The sequence below is a fragment of the Pelophylax lessonae genome (assembly GCF_965119305.1).
Source record: "Pelophylax lessonae genome assembly, chromosome: 3".
NCBI classification, from domain to species: Eukaryota; Metazoa; Chordata; class Amphibia; order Anura; family Ranidae; genus Pelophylax; species Pelophylax lessonae.
In genome coordinates, this window is record NC_138770.1 from 242,406,845 (window position 1) to 242,426,487 (window position 19,643).

The following is a 19,643-nucleotide window of genomic DNA, read 5'->3' on the forward strand; positions in this document are numbered from 1 at the left end:
AGTATGTCTATGCGCTATGTGTGAGAAATAACTTGTTAAAATGGCAACTTTGTGAAAGAAAATATTTAGTTTCCTAATTTTCCAAAAAATTGTGATAAAAAATTACATCTTCAAAAAACTCACCATGCCTCTTACTAAATACCTTGGACTGTCTGCTTTCCAGAAAAAGGGTAATTTGGGGGGTATTGTGCTGTCCTGGCCTTTTAGGGCCTCATGAAAGGAAATAGGCAGTCATTGTCATTACATCAGGACTGATCACTTTTCCTATATATATATATATATATATATATATATATAATTTTCCATTTTGAAATATATATATATATATATATATATATATATATATATATATATATATATATATATATACCGTAGTTTATAGACACTATAACTTTTACACAGACTAAATAATATATTCTGATGTAGGTTATTTTGACTGAAGAAATGTAGCATAATACAATTTGGCCTAAATTTATGAAGAAAGATTATTTATTTGCAAAATATTATACCATTTAGGCTCCCTGCTCCCACTGTCGCAAATTTAAAATGAGCTTGACTGTGCAGGGCTTGGTTCACACAGCTGCGCCACTCATTCACAGAGTTCTGTGAATGAATGAACTACAAGTACCATATTCCATTGCGGCAGTTGGCTTATAGTTCTCGGGGAGCTGCGAGTGTGCTGGTGAGCTCTCTCTCTCCTAATTTATTGATCTTCCAGCTCTTCAATAATTGCCTGCCTATAGGGGAGGTACTGGCAGGCAACTAGTGCATAATTCTGCAGGCTCCAGAAAAAAAAATGATTGCACATTTTTTTACCTGCAAAAATATGTGCATTTTTTTTTTAAGTGAACTTTGCCTTTAATGATTGGCATGGTGGAGATTCACTGTCCTTAACTACCTTAATACTGGGCACTTAAACCCCCTTCCTTCCCAGACCAATTTTCAGCTTTTAGCGCTGTTGCAATTTGAATGACAATTGAGCGGTCATGCAACGCTGTACCTAAACCAAATTTGTGTCATTTTTTCCCCACAAATAGAGCTTTCTTTTGGTGGTATTTGATCACCGTCAGGTTTTTTCTTTTTTGGTGCACAAATAAAAAAAGACTGAAAAGTTTGAAAAAAAAAAAAAGTTTTTTTGTTTAGGTTATAAAATTTTGTAAATAGATATGTTTTTTCCTGCACTGATGAACACTGATGATGCCGCACTGACAGGCACTGATGAGGAGACACTGATGGGGTGGCACTGATGGGGTGGCACTGATGGGGTGGCACTGATATGCAGCACTGATGGGCACTGATAGGTAGCACTGATATGCAGCACTGATGGGCACTGATATGTGGCACTGATAGATAGTACTGATATGCAGCATTGGTGGGCACTGATAGGCAGCGCTGATGGGCACTGATAGGCTGCACTGATGGGCACTGATTGGCGGCACTGATGGGCACTGATCGGTGGCACTGTTGGGCGGCAATGATCGGCACTGATCGGCACTGATGGGGGGCACTGATCGGCACTGATGGGGGGCACTGATAGGCGGCACTGGTGGGCAGTAATGGGCACTGGTGGGCGGCACTGATAGATGGCAATAACGGCACTGGTGGGCAGCACTGATAGATGGCATTGGTGGGCAACACTGATAGGGAGGGCACTGGGGGGCTCTCTGAGCCCTGCTTGCCATCCCTGGTGGCCATGGTGGGCATCCCTGGTGGTCATGGGTGGGCATCCCTGGTGGCTTAGTGGCACCCCTCCCCCCCAAGGCTGTACTGGTAATCAATCATCTGATTACCAGCACAGACCCCCCCTGTGATCAGTGAGTAATTAGAAATACTCACTGATCACCCCAGCAGCAGCACCGATCCTCTTCTCTTCTCCTCACTGACAGGATCTGTCAGGAGGAGAAGAGATCGAAGCCGGTGTTCTAAAATTTTCTCGGACCCGTGAAAAAATCGGACCTCGTCACTTCCGGTGATAGGAGTCTCAAGTGCGCATGCGCATAAGACATTATCTTGGTTTGGTAAACTTATAACACATAGCGGGCAGCTGAATGAGAGGAGGCGGGGCTGAGGTGGGACGGAAGACACCGCCGCGTCATCTGCAGAGCTGAATAGAGGAGGCGGGACGGAGGTGCGGCCGTGTAATAAATGCAGGACTTTAGCGACTCCTTGTTTTATTATCTTTAGCAATTATCGTATTATTTATCCTTAGGATTTCATTACATTTACTATTTATATAATACAAAATAAGAAATACTAAATGTAATGAAATCCTAAGGATAAATAATACGATAATTGCTAAAGATAATAAAACAAGGAGTCGCTAAAGTCCTGCATTTATTACACGGCCGCACCTCCGTCCAGCCTCCTCCACCAGCTCTGCATATGTGTCCTCCGTCCTCCGTCGCACCTCAGCCCCGCCTCCTCTCAATCAGCTGTCCGCTCTCTGTTATAATTTTGCCAAACCTCGAAAAATGTCTTCTGCGCATGCGCACGGACGACTCCCATCCACTGTTTTGTGATGCTCTACCACCGGAAGTGACGAGGTCCGATTTTTTCACGGGTCCGACAAAATTTTACAACACCGTTACAACGGCTCTATTTACATTACATGACGGCTGTGATTGGACACAGCCGTCATGTGATCAGGAGGGCCAATCACAGGGCCCTCCTGCCGAATGATGTTGCTCTGTGTCCGAGGGACACAGGCACATCGAGATCGCACCGCTGCGCGTGCCCGCGGCGGCGCGATCTCTCTCCTTCTGAAGGACGTTCCGGAACGTCCATTCAGAAGGACGAGACTCCCACCCGGCCGTATATTTACAATGGCCCGGGTGGGAGGTGGTTAAAGAAGCATGCAGCCAGTGAAGACTGAAAAGCCTGAATTTCCACCTTGTATAATTATATGTCAGTGAATCGCTAGACAGTTAAGCTAGGGCCTATGCAAGTGCTCTGCAACATGCAACTATAACGGAAAATTCTGCAATGAGAGCTCTTATTTTTCTCAGGAGCTCTCTTCAGATAAATAACACTGTGTATTGCACTATGCACTGTAGCTTTAATATGAGAAAATGATACTGTTCATATTGGTTGATTTCCCTTTACTATAAATGTAATCTTTTACATATTATTGTTAATGTTTTGGAAAGTAAAACCAACTACATTGTGTGTGAAGACTTTTGTTTTTCTCAAAAGGGTCATTATTTCAATCATTTATGGATAAAATCAAATGGCTTTAATAATAAGTCCTTATATAATATTTATTGAACGTTTGTTTTATTTGTACAATTATTATAAACTGTTTATTTGCAGTTGTCTAAAATTGAATTTTTTAAATGTGTACAACAACTGTGGCTCACATGCAGCAGAGGCAGTTGTCATTTATCCTACTGTCCAATAATAAGCATTTTCTCTAATGTATGGTGTCACAGTATTGATATTGGTATACTCTGTCTCGTATAATAGAGAACACATGATGAAAACTGACATTAGAAGGCTCTACTACTGGAACAAAAATAAGTTCAAAGCTTGTACAAGGAAAATAAATATTTTGTTAGGTCTTTACTTGTATTGACATAGATAAAGTTGTAGCTGGCGTAGTTAGAGCTATTGAAACATTAATATTATATATGTACAATGTTTCAACTGTCCTCACAAGCTTCTTTTTTCCTGTAGACTTTGTTTAACAGCTGTATTTCCTCTTGATAGCTTTCTCTCTCCACATACTGCCGCTTACTGTTTTGTCGGTGAGCTTCCACTGTGTCTGGAATAGAGATGTTTATATCACTGTCTGGATTATTAGTTGGAATGAAGAGGGAGTAAGAAGCAGATTCTCCCAGGTCACAAGACACAAAGCGGTTCTCCTTGCGGGAGTAGCGCAGGGAAGGAGAACGAGCTTGAGTTGATGATTGGCTTATATTGCTGATAATTGATACAGTGTCCATGGCTTCTTCATTGTCGCATATCTCAAGAACCTCTAGATGGATCTTTACGTTTGTGTCTGGAAATTGTGTGGGAGAGTCTTCCTTGCTTGGCTCATGGCCCACACTTTTTGACCGGTACACTTCTATTTTCTTTGAAGTAGGAGTAATCTTTTGACCTTCACTGCTTACTTCGTAGGTAGACAAAGAGAGGGTTTTACCAGTAGGTGCATGTAGTGACACTGTCCCTTGGAAAGCACATAAAGGTATGGCCAATGCTCCTCCAGAGCGCTGAAAAAGAAAGCCATTTTAATAACCAGCAAAATACATTTGTTAAGCAGAATGCTAATGTAAGATGTCAATTATAATCAATATTATGCATATAAATGTTTTATGTCCTACCAGTCAATAGTTGGCTTACCAAAATCTGCTCAGCTACAGACTGATTCTTCATGGTAACAGTTAGGTGTCCATTTAAGAAACTGTGAATTTTTTTCACCGATCACTTCTCGGCAGTTCTCCGGAGAAAATTATCACTTCTGGCACCATTTTTATGAAGCGGTGAACTTCAGTTCTCACAGGGTGATCAGAGGAGAAGTTTTTCCTCGGAGAACGGCCGAGATCTGTGTACAAGTGAATGGGCCTCCTGTAATCTCGTGAGACAAAGCTAGATTACAGTACGAGAAACCGTGTAAAAAGCAGTGATAGATTATGTGCGTTCGACCTCCACTAATGTTAATTAAATAATTAGTACCCCTACATGAATTTACATATATACTGCATACACACACACGCATACATTTTATATATATATATATATATATATACACACATGAAATATATATATATATATATATATATATATATATATATATATATATGCATAAATATGGCAGGGGGACATGATTACTGTGTGGGGGGGTCTGAACGAGGAAGAAGGAAGTCGATAATCTTCCTTTTTCCCCCTCAGTTCTCCCCCGATTCTGTCTTCTCTCCCAGATTCACCAGCTCCAGGCTGGTGAATCCAGGAGTGTGAATTCTGACAAAGATTACTAGTGAAGTGCGGAGATCGCAGCTTCATAACCTGGCCATTTCTGTATCTGTCAATGACAGATTCTCAATGTGTAGAGATGATCAGCGGAGAACATGTTCTCCCCCGATCATCTCTGTTTCATAAACCAATAAAGATCGGAAATGAGCTGCGATTAGCAGGATCACTGCTCATCTCGGTTTCATAAAAGGACACCTCTATAGGTAGAGATATCCACAATATTTTTTCGTTTTTTTTGACATTCAGTCTACAATGTTTCTAAATAATTTATATTCTGAATCTAGATTAGCTTAATAGGAGAAATAGCTATAAAAAAAAGGCTATTTTTTATGTCTAGCACTCTAAAATTGAAGCAGTTATCCACTTCTCTAGACACGTAATTGACCTCACAGGTTTCAAGTGGGATGGATGTGGCCAGACTTGACAGATGACAGATTTTGGGGGACAATAGTATCTAACTGTTTTTCAGCAGATTGCTGTTGTATTATTATGTTAAAGTATATAAATGCTATGATTAAAAGGTACAAACTGCTACTTTGTCAAGTTTTTCCCCTTACCTAGTGCAGACATACATTTCATTCCCTGTCCATTTTTTCTGCCTGAAGGATGTTTTGCAGAAGAAATGGTTGATAGGCAAGGGAGTAAACCTATGCTATAGAAATTAAACTCTGCTGCCCTGTTTTCTGTGCTTTGCTTTTTTAGGAAACTATACCAAGGATATGATATCTCTATGCCTCCTAAATACCAATTTCTGAAACAGCACTTACATAATAGTTGCAGCAGCTCTGGTTTTAGCTGCTTTCAGTATAGCTGTTCTATTTAGAGTATATATACCTTATATAAAACGGTAAAAGATTTCCACATCATTGCATAGTACAACTCTACTTAGCTATTTTCTTTTAGTTGCCATGCGGCACTCAAACTGGATTCAAATGGAAGCTGATATGACCTTCCACATGACTCAAATGGATGTGAATGTAGTAAAAAGTCTTCTTCCCTCTCCTCCTTAGAATGGGAAATTATTCTTAATTGGTTTTAATGGACTTTTCCAGCATGAGAAAATCCAGTACTTATGCTGCCTGGCCAAAGTGGCCATCACAAGCATGATGGTACCAGTTTCTCCTCTACAAACTCCCCTAAGGATTTGCCCAAGCTTAGTCATTAGGGTGAACAGGGTGAGCAGAGGGTTGACCATCTTGTATTAAAGTGCAATTCTCCAATTAGTTGCAACTGGTAAATCACTGCAAAGTTTGGTATAAGCAGAAACAAGTGAGAAAGATGTATAGGAAATCAAATAAATAATGCAATTATTTATTTGTTTTAATACTTTTCAGATATTATTGTTTTTTGTTGCATCTGTTATTTTTCCCTAATACATTTCATAATAAAGCTTTCATTGTTGGGACAAGTGTTTTTTGAGATGTCAATTAAGTTTTATTTCAACAGGTTTGTATTCAAATTGAATATTTCAACAGCTGTGGGATATATAGATGAAAAAAAAAACACACTTGAATTTATGCATTTGTTAGCTTGCTTTATGTGCTTAAAATGTTGTTCCAACAGACTGGGAAAATCACATTCATTTACAAACCAGCACAGGGGACCAAAAACATTGTTATCATGTCAAAATAGTTTTTACAGACTTCGTGTTTCATTTCATAACACGGCATGTGGATTTGTGCAGAGATATGTTATGCATTGCAAACAGTAAGTCCGCTGGTGAGAGAAGAAATATCCTGAGTCGGTAGAGGTCCATCATTATTTCTGTATAATACTCTGATTGTGTCCTGGATTTGCACAAATGAAATGTTGTTTTGCTATTTGGTTTATAGGTAGATTTCCCAGGGTGAAGAAAAGGAACCCTCTCACTAAGTCAAAATATAAACTATATATACAGTAATGCTGCACAAACCACTTTGTATTGCAATATTTTTAAAAAATTACCCTTCCATTTTAATCTGGTACCAGCTATAATTTTACATCTTCATATTTTTGCCACCATGGTAACAGTGCTCTGTGTACAAAGTGCCCAATAAATCTCCTTGATAAACATAAAATGAACAAACCATGTAATAAAAAAATAATAAGAAAACATAATATATTGATATTGGTACTAATGTGCAAATAGACAATGAATATCCAATAAAGTGCAACACTAGTGCAAAAAGCAGTCTCTAATTATTAAGTGCAAGTGAAGCAAATCTATCTTGAAGTGCTGACAAGAAAAAAAGAAAAACTCCAAAGTGCAAATGTGCAAAAAATGTCCAAAAACAATTCCTGTAGAGAGTGAAAAATGCGTATCATTCCATTTGTGTCCACTCTTTGAATCACCATTCCATATGTGTCCACTCTTTGAATCACCAGATGAAGTGTCGGCTCACCTCCACATTTAACCCACTAGGGGTCTAAAGCCTCGTAGACATGCGTCGAAAATTGGCAGAGAATTTTCGTCCAACGTCCGATCTTACAACAACCGACTCCGACTTTTTGGCCGAAAAAAATCTGCAGACTATAAAATTTTTGTCCGCCGTCAAAACACGGCCGATTTTCGTGCAGTCAGTACAGATTTCGACAGGGAAAAATCTAATGAGCAAGTCTGGGCATGCTCAGTGAAGAAAGAACACAAAGAAAGCAACCCAACACATGACATCACTTCTGAAGTAGAATTTTGTTGGGTGAGAAAATTTGTGTGCAGTCTAGGCACATTCCAACCAACAAAACACCACTCTGGACAAAAGACGGACGATCGGTCGGCCGATAATCGTTGCATGTGTACGGGGCTTAAGGCTAGTAAAAGATAGATATACACTGCCGTCCTCTCTCAAGATTTCTCCTCAATCTCAGATGTTGTTCCGAATGAACAAATGTAAGAAAAAAAAAAAAGAGAATCTCCAATGGTGCAGTACCCACAAGTATATGAAGCAATACAGCAAATCCCAGCTTCAAATATTAAACTCACATTTATTTGAAATAAAAACAGCTCACAATTGATAAAGCCAAGATGATCACATATAGCGTCAAACCTGCCCACCGCTTGGTACCTCTACGTGTTATGCCTTATCCATCATGGCTTCTACTACTTCTACTTCCTCCAGTAGAAGCCATGATGAATATGGCATAACGCGTAGAGGTACCAAGCGGTGGGCAGGTTTGATGTTATATGTGATCATCTTGGCTTTGTCAATTGTGAGCTGTTTTTATTTCAAATAAATGTGAGTTGAATATTTGAAGCCAGGATTTGCTGTATTGCTTTATATACTTGTGGGTACTGCACCATTGGAGATTCTCTTTTTGTATCCCTACATGTGTTCATTGGGAACAACATCTGAGATTGAGGAGAAATCTTGTGAGTGGACGGCAGTGTATATCTATCTTTCACTAGCCTTAGACAGTGGTGGGATTCAAAAATTTTAGTAACCAGTTCCGACTTTCCCAGCAGAATGACCAGCGTGCCCCCTTTCAATGCACAGTGACCAGCGTGCCCCCTTTCAATGCACAGTGACCAGCGTGCCCCCTTTCAATGCACAGTGACCAGCGTGCCCCCTTTCAATGCACAGTGACCAGTGTGCCCCCTTTTAATGCAAAATGACCAGCGTGCCCCCTTTCAATGCACAGTGACCAGCATGCCCCCTTTCAATGCACAGTGACCAGCGTGCCCCCCTTTCAATGTACAGTGACCAGCATGCCCCACTTTCAATGCACAGTGACCAGCGTGCCCCCCTTTCAATGCACAGTGACCAGCGTGCCCCCCTTTCAATGCAGAGAGACCAGCGTGCCCCCTTTCAATGCAGAGAGACCAGCGTGCCCCCTTTCAATGCACAGTAACCAGCATGCCCCACTTTCAATTCACAGTGACCAGCGCTCCATGCCCCCCTTTCAAGGCACAGTGACCAGCGTGTCCCCCCTTTCAATGCACAGTGACCAGCGTGCCCCCCTTTCAATGCAGAGAGACCAATGTGCCCCCCTTTCAATGCACAGTGACCACAGCATTGCCCCCAATCATTGCAGAGTGCCACAGCATTGCCCCCAACCATTGCAGAGTGCCACAGCACTGCCCCCATTCATTGCAGAGTGCCCACAGCATTGTCCCCAATCATTGCAGAGTGCCCACAGCATTGCCTCCAATCACTGCAGAGTGCCACAGCATTGCCCCCAATCATTGCAAAGTGCCCACAGCATTGCCCCCAATGATCATTGCAGAGTGCCACAGCATTGCCCCCAATCATTGCAGAGCGCCACAGCATTGCCCCCAATGATCATTGCAGAGTGCCACAGCATTGCCCCCAATCATTGCAGAGCGCCACAGCATTGCCCCCAATCATTGCAGAGCGCCACAGCATTGCCCCCAATAATTGCAGAGCACCACAGCATTGCCCCCAATAATTGCAGAGCGCCACAGCATTGCCCCAATAATTGCAGAGCGCCACAGCATTGCCCCCAATCATTGCAGAGCACCACAGCATTGCCCCCAATCATTGCAGAGCGCCACAGCATTGCCCCCAATCATTGCAGAGCGCCACAGCATTGCCCCCAATGATCATTGCAGAGCACCACAGCATTGCCCCCAATAATTGCAGAGCGCCACAGCATTGCCCCCAATGATCATTGCAGAGTGCCACAGCATTGCCCTAATGATCATTGCAGAGTGCCACAGCATTGCCCCCAATAATTGCAGAGCGCCACAGCATTGCCCCCAATCATTGCAGAGCGCCACAGCATTGCCCCCAATGATCATTGCAGAGTGCCACAGCATTGCCCCCAATAATGGCAGAGCGACTCAGCATTGCCCCCAATGATCATTGCAGAGCGCCCACAGCATTGCCCTGAATCATTGCAAAGTGCCAGCGTTCCCCCCATGAGACCCGTTTACTTACCTCACGGACGGTCATCACGGCAGCTTCTCTTCAGTCCCGGCTCCCCGCGTCTCCTCAGTCCTCCCGCCTCCTCGGGCAATGGCACGGCGTTTGCTTTTCGGCCAATCAGGAAGCAGGAGGACCCGCTCCCTGATTGGCCAGGAGGAGGATCCTTGTAACGATAGCGAATTTTCATTCGCTATTGTCACAGAATGGGCGGGCTCGGCCTCGGGGCACACTGCTCTGCTGCTCCCCAGCCGCCAGCTTAGAGGGATCAGCCGGTTCTGCAAACTTGCAGAAAGTTTGCAACCAGTTCCATAGAACCGGTGCGAACCGGCTGAATCCCACCACTGGCCTTAGACCCCTAGTGGGTTAAACGTGGAGGTGAGCAGACACTGGTGATTGCAGCACTCATTCAAAGAGTGGACACATATGGAATGATTCACTTTTTTCACTGTCTACAGGAATTGTTTTTGGACATTTGCACTTTGGAGTTTTTTCTTATTTTTTTTTTTTTGTCAGCACTTCAAGATAGATTTGCTTCACTTGCACTTTATAATTAGAGACTGTTTTTTTGCACCAATGTTGCACTTTATTGGATATTCATTGTATATTTGCATATTAGTACCAATATCAATATATTATTTTTTCTTATTCATTTTTTATTACATGGTTTGTTCATTTATGTTTATCATTATCTTTTATTTATTTTAGCTTAGCAGCGCTATCACATTTTATATATAATATAATTTATTCTGTAGATGTGGGAACACATTTAGGTGGTTGAAGCAGCTTATTTATATATATTTAACTTGGTTATAAGGGTAGCGCAGAATTATTTTGTTTTTTCCAATACATCTCCTTACCTACTCAAATGATTGCCTTACTGCATTTCCAAGAAGCCTGCTCAGAGATATTGTAAATTATCAGGCAAAAACTTTATGCCTTTTTATCTTTAGTAATACAGTATATTGGCTCTATATATAGTGGGATGCTCTGGATACAACCTTTTTCCTTTTAGAACTACCAGGTTGATCAGTTATTGCAGACTGACCTTCCCACGTAGCACTCAATTTAAAGTGATTGTAAAGTCTTGTGTTTTTTTTTTGTTTTTTTTTTAACACCAAACAAGTTATTCTTACCTCCTCTGTGCAGTTGGTTTTGCACAGAGCAGCCTGGATCCACCTCTTCTCGGGTCCCTTGTTGCTGCTCCTAGCACCTGTCTCCTGTTGAGTGCCCTCACAGCATTAAGCTTGCTATGGGGGCACCCGTGCCGAACTGCAGCTCTGTGTATTCATTAACACTGAGCTGCAGTTTGACCCCACCCCCTCTCTCTCCTGATTGGCTAACTGACTTTGATTGACAGCTGCAGGAGCCTGGACGGTTGAGGGACTCATGGACATCGCTGGTCAGAGATGGGGCTCAGGTAAGTATTTGGGGGTGCTGGAGGGGCTGCTACACACAGAAGGTTTTTTTTATCTTAATGCATAGAATGCATTAAGATGTAAAGTCGAAGATTTTTTAACTCCTTTAACCACTTCTGGACCGGAAGATTTTTCCCCTTAATGACCAGGCCATTTTGTGGGATTCAGCACTGCGTTATTTTAATGGATAATTGCGCAGTGGTGTGACGCTGTACCCAAATAAAATTGATCTCCTCTTTTTTTCCACAAATAGAGCTTTCTTTTGGTGGTATTTGATCACCTGTGTGATTTTTATTATTTGCGCTATAAACAAAAAAAGAGCGACAATTCTAAAAAAAAAAAAAAAAAAAACACAATATTTTTCACTTTCTGCTATATAACATTCCCCAAAAAAAATTTCCAATTTTTTTCATCATTTTAGGCCAATTTGTATTCTGCTACATATTTTTGGTAAAAAAAATTGCAATAAGCTTATTTTGATTGGTTTGCGCAAAAGTTATCGCGTCTACAAACTAGGGGAAATATTTATGTCATTTGTATTTTTTTTTTTACTAATATTGGCGGCGATCAGCGATTTTTAGCGGGACTGCGACATTGCAGCAGACAGATCAGACTAACTAACTGACTAACTGACGTTTTTGACACTTCTGGGGGGACCAGTGACATTACTAAACTAATCAGTGCTAAAAATATGCATTGTTACTGTAATAATGACACTGGCAGGGAAGGGGTTAACCCAGAGGTGATCAAAGGGTTAAGTGTGAGCCTAGGGGGTGTTTTCTAACTGTGGGGGGGGATCAATACAGAGACCTGTGTTCCTAAATAGGAGAATCCCAGGAGTTCTGCATTGATTCCAGAAAGAACAACGGTCTGCAGTGTTTACAACAGCGGGTGCCTGGCTGCAATTGCGAGCCGCTAGCTCCATGGATCAGCTTCTCCACTGGCGAGTGGGCGCAAGCCCCCAGGATCGCTCCCGCGGACCGCCGTACAGGTATGGCGATTCGTGGGAACCTGCTGACCTGCCGCCGTATAACTGCGGTAGCCGGTCGGCAAGTGGTTAAGGAATTTTGCTAAAATACTTGCAATGTTCAAATATATATATATATATATATATATTTATATTTATTTATTTTTTTTTTATCCTCAACAAAAGTGGGCTTTTACTTGAAGGGCTCAATAAAACCTGTCCACTTCGGTGTGTTGAATCACACATACTAATGGCCTCCAAAGCCTAAGAGCAGACAGAAAAGGGTACTAGCAGTGTTTTTCCAAAGCAGTGCAGCACAGTGCACAAACTGAATGGCAATGCAGGTGCCCTAACGCACATAATGTTACCACAACACAATAGTGGGAATGTGCCCTAAGGCTGGGTTTACAAATATGCAAATTGGATGCGGGTTTCCCCTGCATCCAATTTGCATGACAAGCGAGTGTGACTGACTCTCACACAGGTCTGGGGTGGCCGCTGTCTGCATTAAAAAAGGTTACTGTGCGTCTTGTGGCCCGATTCAGATGCAAATTCAGGCAAAAATTCAGACCTGATTTGCACCTGAACCGGTGAAATGGGAGGCCCCCCGAAACAAGGCACAAACCCATGGCCGCATGTGTGTGAAAAGTTTGCTAAGATCACACCTAAATGAATCATAAGTTTCCAGCAAACTCTACACTGACTCAGCACAAAATAAATAAATAAATAAATAAATAAAACGCAACATATTAGCTTAAAAACAGAGGTTTTTTATTGTATACGTTTTCAAATACACATGAAGCCACATGTAATTAGCCTTAATATTACTAGCTACGTTTTTGTCCCTGCACTACTTTTTGCAAGTTCAAGTGCGACTTGCATTGACATCTGTGCATGAAGTCACACAGATGTCTTCAAGTCGCACCTGATGCCGCACTTAGAAGTGACTTTGAAATTGTGCAACTTCAAGTGAAGTTGCACGATTTTAAAGTAAGATCCAGTGTGACTGAAGCCTTAAAGCATGTGTTACCCTAACACTTCATATTCCTGATGTGGCTGCTGTACCATGTACTTGTATGAAAAAGTATCCTGTTCTCTTTGTATTGCTTCCTTTATGTGAAATCCCTTGTGTTCCTGCCAGTACCTCGGCTTTCCTATTACAAACTGACCACACCATAGTCAGTTCTCTAGCTATGCTAGTGTACTCTTCTCCAATAATCCTGACATGCCCCTCCCTGCACAGCTTGTCACTGGGAAGATCAGCGTGCTGGTGTTTCTCCTTTCCCAGCTCTTATGCAGCTGAGAACAGAGGGAATATGATCACTTGTAAAAAGGGGAAAAAGCTATCTCAGTGGGTGGAGTTTGCTGCAATGCACCCTGGGATGGGCTATAAGTCTGAGGGGAGCATGTGACAGGCGTCTTTGGTGGGAAGCAGAGTCCCAGGAGGAGGGTGATGGCTGTCTCTCCTCCTGTCAGCGATAGTGAAGGCGTCCTGGGCAGTCGGCCTAGAGGACAAAGGTTGAGCTGGGCTGCAGAGAAGGATCCAGAGTGCTGTGGACCGAGTGGAGCTGCTGGGCAGAAGTTTCAGGGAAAAACATTGTCATGAGTATTCGAAACTGCCCAGGGGGCTGCCTAGGAGAGGGGATCACTCCAGATGGTTAGACGGATCCAGGAGCCAGCTAATCTGTGGAGAAGGCTTAGAGAAAGGGGGTTGCCAGTGTCTAAGCCCTGAACATAAGTGAGAGAAAGAGGTTGCCGGTGTGGGCCCTGGAGTGTTTAGCAGTAATACAAGTAGCTACCTCAGCAAGGAGTGCTTAAGGGACCTCAAAGAGGACTTCTTTATGTAAGAAAGCAGTCCAAAGTCAGTTTGGAGTTAACAGGCAGCAAGCCAGCATTAACCAGCGTCAACCGGCGTTGACTGGCATCTAGCCAGCGTCAAGTCAGCACCAATCTGCATTTTTTAGTTACATAGTTACATAGTAGGTGAGGTTGAATAAAGACAATAGTCCATCCAGTTCAACCTGTGTAGGTGTGTGTGGCTGTAATCATCTCACATAGCCCTTAATGTCCTGATCCTTGAGATGTAAGTCTAAGAGTCTTTTGAAAGCCACCATACTTCCCGCAAAAACCACCTCTTGTGGTAGAGAATTCCACAATCTTGTAGCCCTAACAGTAAAGAACCCTCCTCGTTGCCTGATGTTAAAACGCTTCTCCTCTAAGCGCATTGTATGTCTTTGAGTCCTCATGCAATTCCTTGGAATGAACAGTTTTTTTTCTAAGCTGAGATCCCCATTAAGATATTTATAAATTGCTATCATGTCCCCCCTCAGGCATCTCTTCTCCAGGGAGAATAAATCAAGCGATTGCAGACGCTCTTCATAATTAAGGTCCTCCAACCCCCTAATCAGTTTAGTTGCCCTTCTCTGGACTCTCTCCAGCTCCAACACATCCCTTCTGAGGACTGGCGACCAGAACTGGACCGAATACTCCAGATGCGGTCGGACCAGAGTTTTATAAAGTGGAAGGATTATAGTCTTATCTCTGGAATACATCCCTTTCTTTATGCATGCTAATATTCTGTTGGCTTTGGAAGCTGCCGCTTTACATTGCATGCTGTTGCCTAATCTATCATCAACCAAGACTCCCAGATCTTTCCCCATTTTTGATTCCCCCAAGGGTTCCCCTCCTAACGTGTATTGTGCTTTTATGTTTTTAGTCCCCAAGTGCAACACCTTACACTTCTCCACGTTAAACCTCATTTGCCATGTCGTTGCCCACTCCATTATTTTGTCCAGGTCATTCTGTAGGATATCTGCTTCATGCTGTGCAGTTATTGCCCTGGCCAATTTTGTGTCATCTGCAAAAACTGATAACGAACTTCTGATCCCGTCCTCAATGCTGTTTATGAATAAATTGAACAAGGTTGGTCCCAGGACTGAGCCCTGGGGCACCCCGCTTACTACCTCAGACCAGTCTGAGTATGCGCTGTTTATTACCACCCTTTGGACACGGCCTTTTAGCCAGTTTCGTATTCAAGAGCAAACCCTGCTGTCGATACCTGCAGACCTTATTTTATAAATTAAGCGCTTGTGGGGAACTGTATCAAACGCCTTAGCGAAATCCAAGTACACCACATCCACTGGTCTCCCCCTATCTAGCTCACAGCTCACCTCCTCGTAGAATGTTAAGAGATTGGTTTGACAAGAACGCCCATTTGTAAACCCGTGCTGATTACTGCTGATGATGTTGTTGTCTTTAGCAAACTCTACGATATAGTCCCTTATCATCCCCTCCAAAAGTTTACATATTATTGATGTCAAACTGACAGGCCTATAATTTCCCGGGACATGCCTCTGGCCCTTTTTGAATGTTGGAATCACGTTAGCCTTCCTCCAATCCCCTGGTACATCTCCTGTCCTAATACTGTCAGCAAAAATCAGGAACAGTGGTCTAGATATAACCTTACTGAGTTCCTTGAGTACTCTTGGATGTACGCCATCCGGGCCTGGTGATTTGTTTGTGTTAAGTTTATCCAGCCTTTCCCTGATTTCACCCTCTGTTAGCCATAGTGGCAAGTCCTGTGTATTACTACTAACCATACCGTCATGGTCAGTGTACCCCTCCTTTTCCTGTTTAAAGACTGACGAGAAAAAAGCATTCAGTTGTCCCTAGCAAATTGTGCATAGTTGAGCCAAAGGAGTATCCCACTCATTCCCTTCTCCCATCCAAGTTCTCAATAAATACAAAAAACCCAAAGACACTGGACTGGTCATTATCTCAGTGCTCACACTTGGAGGAGCATGCACAAAGGTACTTTTGTTGCACCCGGTGACCCAGGGGGACCCATATCCAGCAACACGGCTGGGAATCCTGCTACATTATTAATTGACCACAATTTCTGCCACCTCAGTGGATCAGAACTTTGGCTGTGCCTTTGCTGTAAGAATACGGCATTTTTTTTTCTCTCATTCTATGCAATGCAACCTCCCTCCCTCAGATCTATGTGTCATACATGCAAGTTTTTCAAGCCACAAAAGCGCTTTAAGGAATGATTTTATAGCTGCGGAAAATTGCTTCAACAAAATCGCCAAAAGCACCATGAAGAGTCATTTTGTAGCTGCTGGAAATTGCTTCTACAAAATCGCCAATAGCTCTACGAAGAGTCATTTTGTAGATGTTGAAAATTGCTTCTTCAAAATCACCAATATGACATGGGTCTAAATATGAAAAAAAGCTGTCACCCAATGTTCATCATAATTTGTTACACTTCTATCTTTACCACAGAAGAAATACGTCCTTATCTGCTGTAGTTGGTTATTGATTTGACTTGTTGCCTAGGGCTGCTTTTTTAGAATCCTTCCATTCATCTATTGACTCATTAAATTATACCTATATAGATATCTTCATTTGCAGCAATCTTTCCCAGAAAACGATTGTTCTGCAGAAACAGGTCACTTTGTAAAACTAGCTAACGTAAATGTCTGGCTATTACCTGCGAATCCCAATGTGTCTAGGCTTTGTGCGGGTGTAATTTCTTGATCAGCCTGCAGCCTGTTCCAATCGTTTCATTTTGATAAAGAGTCAGAGGAGAAACTTTCATCTGTATGCAGGCTCTGTTGCACCTAAGCCCTTGTACTTTAAATGAATCATATACTCTTGAATTCACTTTGGACTATGGCTGCAAACATTGGTATTATGTCACCCCAGTGTTTTCTTTCACTTTCTCTCAATCAATGTGACATTCTGTCTGGAATAGCTTTCAGCCATTATGTCCTTTAGAAACTAGGACACAATTTTCACTCATGGGACACATTTATCAGTGCATTAACTGTTAACAAGCTCAGCATTACTGCATTTTGGCAAATATTAAATCATAGAAACAGAGGTGTAACAACAGGGCCTGGGAGGGGGAAGGGGTCCCATTAAGGGGGCTCTTAAGGTAAATGCAACATAGAATTACTCTATTATTAAAGTAGAACTATGGGCAAAACTTTTTTTTTTTCATTTTGGATAGAGCAAAGGAGGGTTATGAATGCTATCAGATTTTTTTCCGCCATCTGTGTCCCATTGCAGAGATTTCCCTTCACTTCCTGTCCCATAGCCAAACAGGAAGTGAGAGGAAATCCATGTAAATTAGGGGAATTCCCTGGGGACCCCCAGGTCACCAGGACTACTGTCCTCATTGGAAGATTTCCCCTCTATTACTTTTCTGGGGACAACCCCAAATTTGGGATTTTCTTCTACTTTCACTTTCAATGATAATGGTAAACAGGACAAAAGAGAGAGTAAATGTCCTTAATAGGGACACAGGCAGAAATAAAAACTGATAGGGGTTCTAATCCCTCTCCACTCCATCCAAAACTTAAAAAAAAGTTTTGCCTTTAGTTACACTTTAAGGAATACAGAGGTTTTTGTACCCACTGTGACATATCCAGTCAGTACACTGATATAAGATGTACAGGAGTTGTTGTCGCTAGTCACAGATCCTCTTTGTAGGCTGTGCAATAAAGTTGGTCATAGATAGGTGGGTTTTTTTCCTTTTGTTCAGGCTGGGTTCATATGTATGAGAATTGGATGTGTTTTTACCTACATCCAATTTGCACAACATGTGAATGTGATCGGCTCTCAATGAAGCCAGTTGACACATGTCTGGGGCGGCTGCGGTGCAGTTTTGAAAAGGGTCCTGTGCATTTTTGTGTCCAGTTCAGGTGAAAATTCAGGGAAAAATTCAACCCTGAATCACACCTGATCCAGTGACTGCAAACTTCAGCTGGACATGTGTGAACCCAACCTCAGCCAGCAGTTTGAGTGAAAAAAAAATTACCAGAATACACTGATCAGTGGCTGCAGCCACTGATTAGCTAAAGTTTTCCAGCGTGTCCCTTGGACAGAAGTCTATCAGATTGACTTCTGTTGAGCAGGGATGGCAGCTTAAAGAGGATCTCCAGCTTCCTGTGTAAAAATTAAAAGCAGCTACAAAAACTGTAGCTGGTGACTTTTAATAACAGCCACTCACCTTTCCCACAATCCAGCGCAGTCTTCATCTGGGCTAGTTCTTCACTAGCTTTCGTGTTCCCAGCGCCGGCATCTTAACTGTGGGCACCTGGCTATGACAGCTTGCGCATTGTGGATGAGGGCTTCAGTTTAAGTCCGTGATGACGAAACGCGTTAGGGCGTGAGTACGCGGTCACCTTGACGATGCCGGATGCCACGCTGCAGTCCTCCAATGGCTCAGGTACGGAGCGGTTGCGATTTGATCGGTCGCTTCGGACGCACGGCTGGATACTGTACAACGCTGGTATTTAGTCTACTAATGTGTGAGTAGATTTTATTGGGGGAAGGGGATTCATGTATTGGAGGTTTTGTTTAATAAAAACTGAATTACGCTATGAGTCCCCGCCATTGTGTTTATTCACATGTGACCTTATGAGCGCATTATGACTGAAGACCCGGACCTGGGAGAGTCTTCAGCAACATGACGAAGGACAGTGGTCCTGAGGGAAAACTATCAAATGTCACCCTTTACCAGCAGATCAAAAGTGTTGGGCCATAGAAAATAGTGCATGCACTGGGCAAATCCATTACTTTCTAAGGTCAAGTTTATGCATGCAAAGGATCGCAAAGAGAAAGTGAAAATCACCACTTCTGTCCTCTTTAAACTTCACCTCCTGAACACTGAAGGTATTTGCTGCCATCAAAACTGCAAATAACTGTATTGCTTCTTCTCAAACATGGTTGTTAAGAAAAATTGACCACTGAAACCTGTAGGCAGGTGCAGTCTGTATGCTCCACGACAGGTGGCGCTCAACCACAACAGTCATGCAGTGGGATAAATCCGCCAGGAGCTGCTCAGAAGCTGGTAGCTTCTGTAGTTCTATGGGAATGCAGTGGCTGTTTATGTGGATAGATCTGCCAGGAGCTGCTCAGAAGCTGATAGCTTCTGTAGTTCTATGGGAATGCAGTGGCTGTACGGACACTACCACGCATCCTAATTTGACAGGTATGATATTCTAGTTTGACATGCAGGTAAAAAATTAGCAATAATGTCAGTGGTCAACATTTTGGGTTATTTTAGCAACAGTTAGGTTAGACCAGTGGTCTTCAAATTATGGCCAAGGGGCCAGATATGACACTTTGCTTGCCTTTATCTAGCTCTTGGGGCACTATTTCTCCTAATGACACCAACAATGGGGCACTATTCCTCCCACTAACACCAACAATGGGGCACTATTCCTCCCACTGACACCAACAATTGGGCACTATTCCTCCCACTGACACCAACAATTGGGCACTATTCCTCCCACTAACACCAACAATAGGGCACTATTCCTCCCACTAACACCAACAATGGGGCACTATTCCTCCCACTGACACCAACAATTGGGCACTATTCCTCCCACTGACACCAACAATGGGGCACTATTCCTCCCA

At 42.7% G+C, this 19,643-nt stretch overlaps 1 protein-coding gene across 1 annotated transcript in view; it reads right to left on the reverse strand.

Annotated features, from left to right (window-relative positions):
• Positions 1–2,875: 2,875 nt before the first annotated feature.
• The window catches only part of GPR149 (G protein-coupled receptor 149), a 127,551-nt gene continuing 110,783 nt past the window's right edge, over positions 2,876–19,643 (reverse strand). The window contains exon 4 of the mRNA XM_082251474.1: positions 2,876–4,208. Coding sequence (XP_082107600.1) covers positions 3,639–4,208 — 570 coding nt within the window. The 3' untranslated portion in view covers positions 2,876–3,638. The remainder of the gene's footprint in view (positions 4,209–19,643) is intronic.